At 36.5% G+C, this 11,511-nt stretch overlaps 1 protein-coding gene across 7 annotated transcripts in view; it reads right to left on the bottom strand.

Annotated features, from left to right (window-relative positions):
- Positions 1–684: 684 nt before the first annotated feature.
- The window catches only part of LRRC4B (leucine rich repeat containing 4B), a 57,103-nt gene continuing 46,276 nt past the window's right edge, over positions 685–11,511 (bottom strand). For 5 of the 7 annotated variants that reach the window (XM_072425495.1, XM_072425498.1, XM_072425500.1 and 2 more), the window contains 2 exons: positions 10,060–10,155; positions 685–6,292 (listed from right to left, as the gene is read on the bottom strand). In XM_072425495.1, the coding sequence (XP_072281596.1) occupies positions 4,309–6,234 (1,926 nt within the window). In that variant the 5' untranslated portion in view covers positions 6,235–6,292; positions 10,060–10,155 and the 3' untranslated portion in view covers positions 685–4,308. The remainder of the gene's footprint in view (positions 6,293–10,059; positions 10,156–11,511) is intronic. The other 2 variants (XM_072425502.1, XM_072425501.1) reach the window with 1 other exon arrangement.

The following is an 11,511-nucleotide window of genomic DNA, read 5'->3' as shown; positions in this document are numbered from 1 at the left end:
TGAAATATGGTCGGAGTGCCACCTCTCTTGTCCTATAAACCGTTATTTTATCTTCCGCTCTCAGACACTTCTTTTCTTTTAGCCCGGATGATAAAAGTTCAGATGATTGTTGTGACAGACTTAGGTCACGTATTAAATCATTGAGCTCTTCTTGGGAGAACTGCTGGTTTGATGAAACATATTCACTTCATATTCACTGCTAACTCCTGGATTACACTCCCTGTATATCCTCCATGTCGGATACAGGAATATCAGGGACTGAACACTGCTATGGGAACATCAGGTCGTCTTGCTGATTCCATATCACCGTACTCCCACTTGTGTTTCTTGTAACGATTCTTTTACATTCCCAGCACACAAATAACAATCATTATGATGATTTCCGGGCTCTCCCCATACCATAGCTACAACAAATTTCACACGTTTCAGTTTTCCATTTTTCCTGACGTAGACACTCTACACAAGTTCTGCATACCATATGGGGGGCCCAATACTTATCTTGGGGCCCCAGCTTAATACCAAAATATACAAGATATGCTTGTTACACAAATTCTGTAATGTTTATTCTGAGAATATTCACCACAAATGTAGCAAAATGTTATTTAAACAACTTCTTGAAGAACTCATATTTCTATAAAAAAAAGGAAATAAATAAAAAAAGGAAAATTAAAGTTTCATGAAATTATTGCTACATTTAATATATAAAATGTAAAACATTGGTATAACAAAGATAGATAATAATATTGTGTTAACATTTGTAGTTGATAAAATCGTCTATCACAAGAACTAGAGCCAATTCAATGAAACTGAGGCCATTTCTGGATTCAGCAGACCCGAAATACAATGAAAAAACCTTGGCAAGTGAATTTTTTTTTGTTGAACTGTGTTATCATTGATATGTTTCCTTGTTTTCCAACATGGGTTTTCTGATTTAGATAAATATAATTTTAAATATGGATATGAGCGATGTTTTTTATGTAGTTTTTGGAGACAGGACATTACATACAAGAGAAAACACATCATCTAATCTGATTTTTATGATCAGTTGTAACCTCAACAGCAGCATTGGTATATTTCTTCTCCCTTTGTGCATCAGATATCAATTATGAAAAAAACTGAACAAGAAACAGAATGTCCGGTTATCTGACTGCTTGTAAGGCCAAAGTGCAGGAAGTAGTTACTGCTTACTGTAGTTACAGAAACAGCATATCCTAATGTACGTGCCAACAGAAGAATGTAGGCTCTAAAGAGGGCCAAGGCACAGAATCTACCACTATTTTCCAATTCATCATGCAAGGAGTGATGAACCTTGCTGAGGACAGTTCCCAAATTGCAGCTGCTGGATGCAACTGAACTGGATAGGTAGGGAGAAGAAAGACAAAGTTCAGATTGGAAAGCTAAAGACTGTAGTCAATCACAAATAATATTCAGCTTTGGACATAATTATTGATCTGACAGTAATCAAGGCTTGATGCAAACAGGAATTAACTTTCAATGGGAGTCTGAAACAGGTACGGCAAATCATTAGCTAGGTCATTGGACTCTAAAAACAAAGTTTTAGGGTTAGCAAGGAATCTTGCTGAAACTGATTACTTATTTGTATAACACTCAAGAAAATTATCAATTTATCCAAATGACTACTTAAATACTTGAGATCAAACACCAAGCTGTCACTTTCACTAGCAAGGCTGCTTGACCCCCTGTAATACATTTTGCTATCTTTCTTGTACAGTTGCCAGGTGTACACATTACATTCCCCACACCTCAGGTAGCGGCACAGCTTGCTGTACTGCAATTCATGAGCCTGGTGAACATTATCTATGCATCAGGTCTGTTTACATCAGCATACATAACCACTAGTTTTTTCTCTTTTCCTCTTACTCCAAAAACATTGAGATTGTGCTACACTTGTGGATATCGTGGATAAGAATCTATCTAGTATTTAAAAAATGCTATTTCCATGGCCAGAAGAGTCTGCATCTCTTCAACAAATTTTAATTCATTATTACTGTTTTCCTGGTTACTAATCAATGTAGCCCATTGAAAACCACAAAAGATTTGTCGGTACCGAATATTATGGCATAAACTGTGCCAATCTCTTTGTTTTCATATTACAAAAATAAAAGACAGACATCAAAGTGAGGCAATTCAGTGTCTGAAATGCTGAGGCCAAAAATGACTACGATGAAACAGTGAATGAGCATTCCATTGGGATCTTCTTTGCTAAACAGTATATTCACTAAAATATTTACTTAGTAGATTTAATCATTACCTTGAAGATGCCATAACATTACACTGGTTAATTATTACATTATTAACTATTAAATGCATTTTGAAGCTGTGTTACAATAAAAATGTACTAAGGTAGTAACTCTTTACAATAGAATTTAGGACACCAGTGTTTAACTACCAGATGATGACCTAAAGAAAACTCTCATTTACCTGTCTATTGACTACAATTTTATAACATGTATGATTGGACGAAATACCAACTACCTCTGTAACCACCTTCTAAAAATGTAAAGTTATAATAAAGTTGAACAGCTAAAATGTTTTCATCCTTCCCAATTTTCCCCAGTCTCTTTACTACTAACTAATGTTAACTAATGATTCACTCACAACCTTCTGCCAATGTTGCTTCTTCTGCGTCCCATATACAAATAGTCCTTTTATTGTCATTTGCTGCCTACCCTCATACTGTTGCTTCAAATTAGGCCAAAAAGGTAAACACTCTATAAAGCAACACTTGAAACAGAAAAGAATTGAGTTTAAAACAATACAACCACCTAGGGACAACTCATACTACTCTACTGCCATATGGAATTTGAGTCACCATCAGATTGCACATATTTAAATTTAGTAATAAAAGACCTTATGGAAGTTCATGGAAGAAAGATATTGCCTCTTTAAACTGGATCAATTATACGTTGTCAGCAAAATGTTTGAAAAGATTTGTCCATCTCCTGTTCAATACATTAAAAAGTGTGCTGGTAGAAAATAGTCATAGCAGATTTCTACATAGTTTCAAGTAAAATGTACAAAAATACAGGTCATTCAAGAAGCAACATTTCTTTTCAATATTTTTATTATTCTTGTGTTGCAGACTCTTAATAATACCACCAACTTAAGTTGGTACGTCCTGTCTCAATACAGAGCCACAAGCAGTCGACTCTTTCCCTTCTTGTAACAAGAATACATTTCCCACCCGATCATATTCTAAAAAAAAAAAAAAAAAAAAAAAAAAAAAACACCCAGGAGAAAATAAGAAACAAAACAAAGGATGTTCATATCATTTTCATAATTTCACACACCTTACACTTTGTATAGAAATCCAGAGAAAATAACTGGAATAACAGAGCCCAAATATTCCTGTGGCAGATAGTTCAAAATTTGAAAGGTCTCCGTGCTCCTTTCCCAAAAACTAAATCATTTGTAAAAACAACTTTATACAGCTTTATTTTTGTTAAGTTCTGAAGATAATTGGCACATTTGTAAAGGGTTATATGGCACAGTACCTCTGAAAATAATGTTCTCTTCTTGAAGGCTGTAAACACCTCTTTTTTTTTTTTGTTTATTTTTTTTTCTAAAAAGCATCATGAAAAACCTCAGAAGAAGCTGATGATGATGTAGTGGCAAAAAAACAAAAACCTTTCTGCCCAGTTCCCTCCCAATCCTAAACATACAGTTTTGCCTACATAGAATTGTCCAAGCTATCACTGTCACTGGGGCCTGTACAGCATTGCTTCTTTTTGTCATTGCAGGCACCCTTGGCAATGTAAGTAATAAAGAAAATCACTTTATATTTTCTAAGAGAAACATATTTATGTTTCTTTTTCACATACCAGATTTTTAACAGAAATCTCGTGATAAAATGGATTAAAAAGAAAAAAAACTGTCTCTTTAATCCACTAACTGATTTTGCTGTTCCATACACCTTTCCTTGATGAAAATATATCTGAAATAGAATTTACACATAAAGAGCTGTACCACAAAATAAGCTTTTTTTTTTCTTACATTTTTTTCTTTTCATATCTATTTTCCCCTTTTCATATATTTTTTTCATTTTTTATCCTTTTTTTTAGTAATTCATCAGGTAGTCAGAGAGTGAAATATCCCTTTGAAGTTATCAAAAAAAGTCTTCATTGTGTGTCAGTGCTTCAGTTTGAGTGGCTCTGTCTGTTTACATGGGAATCAGGAGACAAGAAGATGAATTTTGTGTGAAGACTAAGCCAGAGAGATTCAAAGTACAGTTATAAACTGTCTGTTTTCATACTCTGCAAAACGTTTATTTCTGGTTGGATACTCCCATTAAATTTGTGTTTCTTGCACATTTTCCTTTGAGCTGCTTTTAAACAAAAGAGGTTCATGAATAGAGTTAAGCATGGGATTTTTGGCACAGTTAAGGGTTCCTGTATTGTTGTTATAATGAGCTTTAAATGCAGTATAATGGTTAAGATGGTCATGCTCAATTGCTGGTAGTGCCATGTGGTTGTCTCCTGGGGCAGTGGCTGGTATTTCATCCTCTACATTGATTATCTCAATAGTTCGTGTTGGCCCATGATGCTTATGAAGCTGGTGCTGTTTACGCAGTTTGTAAAATGCAATGAGCATCACGGCTGCCATAAAAGTGATAGCCACAAAACAGCCAATAATGATCTTGGTTGTCTTCATGACATCATCTAAATCTTTCATGATATTCCCTGTCACGTCTGTTATTGGAATAGTAAACGTCTTCTCTGTGGAGCGTGTGCTGCGTGGGGTAAGGGATGTGGTGGAATATGTTGTTCCCCATCGAACTGTTGGTGTCGGACCAGGCTCCTTATCAGTGGGCTTTATTTCCTCTGGTGATGAATCCATTGTTTCCACTGTCACAGTAGTAAAATATGTGTAATCAGTTGTAGCTGGATCAGCAGCAGCAGACACATTAAGTGTAGCAGATGCTGTTGTATTTCCTGCTGAGTTTGTAACCATACATGTGTACTGACCAGTGTCCTGGACTGTCACATTTGTAAAATTTAGTGTCCCATCATGGAGAACAGAGATGCGAACTCTGTAGGAACCATGAGTCATTAAAGTTCCATTTGGTGTTAACCAGTTTACAGAAGTCATTGATGTGCCGGTTCTACACTTAAGTTCAGCTGCCATACCTTCAGTTACATTGAGGTCAGTTGGAGGCTCCACTATAACAGGTGCGTAGCATGTAAAATGGCTCTGATCTAATTCTCCAATGTATCTTGTTTTTAGGTTTGGTGGGGAATGACATCGAGCACAACAAGTTGTATTATTGGGTACAGTCTCTTTTAACCACCAACTCAACCATAACACATCACAATTGCAGTGCCAAGGATTATGGTTAAGGTGCACTCGCTCCAGGCGGTGAAGAGGTGTAAACAGGTCATGGGGAAGAGACATTAAATTGTTATGAGAAAGATTAAGTTCCTCCAATGATTTCAAATCATCAAATGCATTGCGCTCTATTGTTGTAACATGAGCATGCATCAGCCACAGCTTTCTGAGGCTTGTTAACCCTTGAAAAGATCCAGGGCGAATAATTTCAAGGCGATTTCCAGATAACTCTAGTTCTTCCAGCCGGACAAGTGCAGTTAAGTTGGGGATATCTTTTAAATTACACATCCCTAGGTTTAGATATCTCAGATTTACAAGACCTTCAAAAGCAGCTTCAGAAATGTATTCCAGTTTCTTAAGCTCCCCCAGATCAAGCCGTCTCAAGGATGGAACCCTGTTGAAAGCATAGGATGGAATACTTTCAATTGGATTGTTTCTCAACCACAACTCCCTCAGCTTCGATAGATATTCAAAGGCTTGTGTTGGAACTGTTGTCAAACGATTATCAAAAAGCTCAAGTGTGCTGAGATTAGGGAGTCCATTAAAAGCTCCCACCTCAATCTTACGAATTAGGTTTTTGCTGAGCTGTAGAATTTCCAGATGGCGAAGGTGCTTGAAAGTGTCTGTTTTGATGACCTGAATAATATTTTCCTGAAGGTTCAGGTATCGCGTATTGACAGAGATACCCTCTGGCACTTCAACAAGTTCTTTTCGTGTACAGGCTACTCTACTGGCCTGATTGCTACACGAACAGACAGCAGGACAGGATGTTGGAGATGTACCTCCCAGGGCCAAAGAAGTGACCCATGAGATAAGTAAAAGTTGCTTCAAAATCATTCTACAAATCTTCAAACCAGGCATTCCGTAGGTGCATGGATGAGTGACCATCTTCAATTTTCATAATTTAATAATATTTTTTCTGTGTATTTTTGTCTTCAATAAACAACTAGAAGAGAAGACAAAATATTAAAAAAAATTGATTAACTAAGCATATTTTTTATGCACAAAAGCAATCATTCACTATCTTATACACACAAATATATTTGTTTCAACTGGCAAGCCAAAAGATCTTATATTGCACAGTAAAGGTAACGTTGCTACACATTCTAAGAATATAAAGGATAGATGTCAAACCAGAGTGTACCTGCTTGAATCCAATAGCAGTTTTTTTGTACAGCATACCCAAATACAATTACATAAGCAGTGAATTATTTTTTTCTCTTTCTTGTTCATTTACTTCCAGCAATGAATATTGGGGTACCCTTGTTTTCAAAGTACTGCTTTTGCTTTTTTAGATCTAGCACTGACAGTGTTGTGAAGTTGGGTTTCCACTGCTTCATGTTTCAACTTTTCTGCCAACATTATTCATAGCTGGTATGATATTGTGCCACATCATGTCCCCTCCCTTATTCCCTTCGCTTTCACCTGTCTCTTGTCTATGGCTTTACACTGCTTTGTTCTGCTTTCAGCGGTTATTTGTTCCAACAGTGACTACATATTTTACTGTATGTGCACTGGTAAACACTGCAATTTTCTCACAATTTTATTTTTACCAATATAATATTTGATGTACAAGTCAATTCTTTGTGATCAACTACTAATATTTAATGCATCATCCACTTGTTTATTAATTGATCTGTACTAATATGTAGTTATTACAGTTAGGTTATCAAAAGGCAAACAAGTCCATGGATTTCAACCACTAGGGAAAGAAATAAACATACTAGAAAACCTAATTATGTATCAAATAGAAACATATATCCACCGTTAATTCAGAGGAAGACAAAAAAACCTTACAAAACAATTCTTTTTACTCCAACAGGGGGGAAGATTTGATTCAAAGCAATCAGATATTCACTGGATCAACAGTCCCTAGTGTATTTTGTGCACCTAGAAATGCATCCAGCTTTTTTGTTAAAACAGTCTAAAGAAAGTATCACAGCTACTGCCTGAGAGAATCTGTTTAACATTTTCACAGACCTTACTGTGAAGAATCTTTTTCAAATGCAGAAATTAAACTTCTCCCCAAGACATAAAGAGGGCTCTTTTGTCCACTGCAATAACCTTAAATTAAATACTTTGGAAGCAATTTTTTTAGATGGATCATTTACCATCCTCCACCAATGACTACCCCCCATCTGACAATTCTGCCCCCTCAGTCCTAGTTTAAATATTCTTTCAAACTTCCTATACATCTCTCCCTTAGCACAGCAGACCCTTTTCCATTTAGGTGGAGACCATCTTTGTTATACAAGTTGTACACCAATGAAAAGTTTGCCCAGTGCTCTAGGAACCAAAATCCTTCCTATTTATATCAGGTCTTAAGCCATGATTTGAGCTCTGAGCTCCTGATGCATTTCCTGTGATGTGCAAGGCACAAGCAATATTCCGGAGAATAAATCCTTAATTACTACGCCCTTCCCTTCAACTTGTATTCTAGTTCTCTTAATTATTCCTAAGGATCCTGCATATTCCATGTGTTCATTTAGGTCTTGCCTAATCAAATTTCAATTAACACTGCTTCAAAATATCAATCAAAAATAAATGATAGAAAATAATTGTTTCTTCTACTTGATCAAATATTAAATATATCTTATACTTTATAGCTAATATTAGCGGCCACTGCCTGTAATTTTCCTTGTATCTGTTGCAGTACCTGCTTTTGTGTTTGTGAATCCTGTTTTGGCAAACTTTTTTTTTCTAGCTTTTGGTGTTTGTTTTTTTTTTTTTCTGTCTCTGTATGGTCTCTTATTCTGTCCATCTGATTCAATTCTTACTTGCCATAGCTTTGATTTGTTCCCCAAAAAGTACGACAACGTTGCTTATAGTGTCCTAAGCATCTTTCATGTTTTTGGTACCCTCCCTAATTCTCATGTAATACTAACCTGTTGGAACAATTTAGGAAATAATTTTTGTCTGACAATTTCTCCAACTGCTGGATTTATTTGATTTCTCAGTTTGCTGGTTTTCTATTTTATTTTATGTTTTTGTGAGCTTGATGAACTCTATTTAATTAAGCTCTCCAAGACCAGAGCAGATACACTATCAGGGGTCAGTCTGGGTAATCCATTAAACTTGCAATGGATTTCTTAAAAAAATTTGCTGTTATTTGGCAAATGCCTTCAATTCTGGACCAAATCAATTCCAGTTTGTTGGATCACTCACCGTTCATTCATGTTAGTCTATCTTCCCCAATTTTAGAGAGCTTTAATAAATCAGGCCCAATGTGTCCTTTTTGGAACATAACAATGTAGCTATGTTTTATTTTATGACTAATCTACCACTCATCTGTTTTCAGTGGCTGACCAGTCTCTGTTAATATTTGTGTCTCTTTTTTATGGCATGTTCTATATTCTCATACACTTCTACTAATACAAAAAATACATTTGCAAAACAGTAACATGTGGAGATACCTTGCTCCATCAAAAAATGGTAATTGGTCTTATAGGCGTCTGCTATAGCCTAAGGATCCCACCCAGAAAATTGTCTATAACATTAAGAGTGACAATTATCTGTTTAGCCCTAAATCTGGCATTGCATTCAAAATATGTCTCATTCTAGAACTTTAATTTTTGGAAATCTTTTGAGATTGTCCATACAGTAGTTCCATCATATTCCATCATACTCATCAGTGTCCAGTCAAAAGATTTTTATGTATACACATGATTTAGAAATTTTTCATGGAAAATATACAGTTTAAGGCACGGTGCTGTATTTTATTTTACCTTTCTAATAAAAAACAAATTGCCCAAAATTGGACTCCATTTTGTTAAATTATTGAATCCCCGGGTCCCAATGCTTTGTCCCGACACTATTATAAATCTTTGTTACCCCCCTTGAGTACCTTTTCTCTGAACGCAGCTAAAGCTCTTTTGCCACAAAGCTCTGCACTTTGTGATCTTTTATTGGCCTACATCTCTGGGATCCCCGAAAAGGGCAAGGATCCTACACACAGGCTAGCTACAGTCCCATTCCTCTGTTGAACATAGACAAACTATATAACAAAATCTTAGCCATTCTACTGGCCTCTTTCTGCAATGGCTGATTGATTCTGATCAAGTTTGGTTTGTCCCCTTTAGAGAAGAGACAATGCTATTAAAAAAATGCTAAATATTATCCACTGCCCATTCGAACAAAATTTGAGTTATGTTATTTAGATGCAGAGAGATGCAGAAGCATTTGATCAGGTAGATTGGACCTTCTAACAGACAGTACTTCCATACATCAGACTGGGGGAGAACATGCTATCCCATATGATAGCCCTATAGCGAAAGCTAAAGCTAATGGTGCCTTTTCGGATTCTTTTGGAATTGCAAATGGGACACATTAGGGTTGCCTGTTATCCCCTTTCATCTCTATCCCCATTCTGGAGCCTTACCTGGGACAAATCAGGCATAATTCTAATATTTCAGGACTCTCAATCTCAAACAACTTATGTTTCTGGACATTGAGGACTGATCAAGAAATATGGATAGCAGGACATGGAATAGTTCCATACACAAAACCACATATATATGTATTGTGAAAATGAATATATTTGTATGATTTCAAAAACACTGTCCCATATGTGTCTACTTATAAAGCAGTTAATATGACATTAATCAATATTGTTTGTTGGAGAATCTTCCAGGTCCATGTGTAAAAAATAGCAGTGACTGATTCTTCACTGGAGAATGCTTGTAGCATGTTAGATTCGCTTCTTTATAAACCTACCTCATAGAAATATAGTATTGTCCAACCTTTTGCAACTCGGTGACCACTGAATCTATGGACTCTGGACCACTAACGCGCTGTCCAGTCCTTTGTCACCTAAACAGGAAGAAACTTCACTTTGAGTAACATCATAAAGACACAACCCGCCCACCACCCTGAGCCTGCGATAGGTAGGGGAGACATGGTCCACAGCTCTGGCCGGTGCGCCAGCAGACAGAGCCACGGAGTACTGCTGGTCTCCAAGCTCTCGCGGCCCACCTGTCAGACCAGGGGTTGGGGACCTCCTGTCTAAGCAAAGATCTGTGTTTTGTTTTATGCATATGTAATTTCACTTTGTGTTGAAACTTTCAACCTTTTATAAAAGTCTGCTCAAACCATCACCCACTCTTTAGTAGAAAAAAATGCTTTTTAAGGTTAGCTCTTAACTTTCCTAGAAAAATTTGAGCTCATGCCCCTGTGTTTGTGATATCTGCTGTTTGCTGAAAATACTGCCATGCTGAACCTTCTTCACACGTTCTATGTATATAAAGGTTTCAGTCATGTCCCTAAGTTTGTCTTCTTTTCTCTGACTATATATTTTAAAATATATTTATCAATGATTCACAGATAAAAAATTTCCACTGCAAAAAAGAAAATTTTCCTGCTAAAAGTTTTAGCAAGGCAGGATTTTGTTCCACCTTGCTGTCCCCTCATGGGGGATCTCCCTTCCTTGTTAGAAGTCCTGTACATTGCTTTCTACTTTGTTCTACAGGACCTCTGCCTTTAGAAAATATATTTTTGGGGGGGACTTTAATAATCTTATGCCTAAAATATGCATTTCTATAAAAGTATGAACAGAACTCTGCCCAGCAATAAAAGAGTCAAACTAATATTTACCTTTCAGTGTTCAAATAAGTTCCCTATGCAATTACATTTTTTAGCATGGGTCCCCTCCTTCTTTACTGATCAATCAGTGTTGCAGCATTGAAAAAGCTTCCACCGCTAGCACATTTTGTGTGCCCTGGGAAGTGTAGGAATAGTAGTAATATTGGCCCATATTTGGAGAACCCCAAGTGAACTTTTATCACTCTCCTGTATTAACAAATAATGGCCATTATCTCATTTCGGTGAGGAGGTTCCACAACTCCACAACATTTTTTGCAAAAGATTAAAAAAATGTGATTCCTCCGGAATAGAGCACAGCTACCAGAACTGTACCATTCTTTACCAGGAATCATTGTAAAGCCAGCACAGTGCTTACTGCTCCGTTAATTTTTATGTAAAGTCTGCAGTAAGACCCAACTGCCAAATATTAGAATAAATATTAGAATAAGTCAAGAATGTGTTAGGAGAGTCTGCACTTATAACTCACTCTTATGTAAATTGCCCCTTAGATAGGAAAATGTGCTAAAACTCTCCATCAATGTCCATCATACATCCATACAGCTTCCAGCCATAGAGTAATTGAAATGG

This window comes from Pyxicephalus adspersus, chromosome 11 (genome assembly GCF_032062135.1).
Source record: "Pyxicephalus adspersus chromosome 11, UCB_Pads_2.0, whole genome shotgun sequence".
NCBI lineage: Eukaryota > Metazoa > Chordata > Amphibia > Anura > Pyxicephalidae > Pyxicephalus > Pyxicephalus adspersus.
The sequence above is the reverse complement of the archived record's forward strand: the minus strand, read 5'-3'. Positions and strand labels throughout refer to the sequence as shown.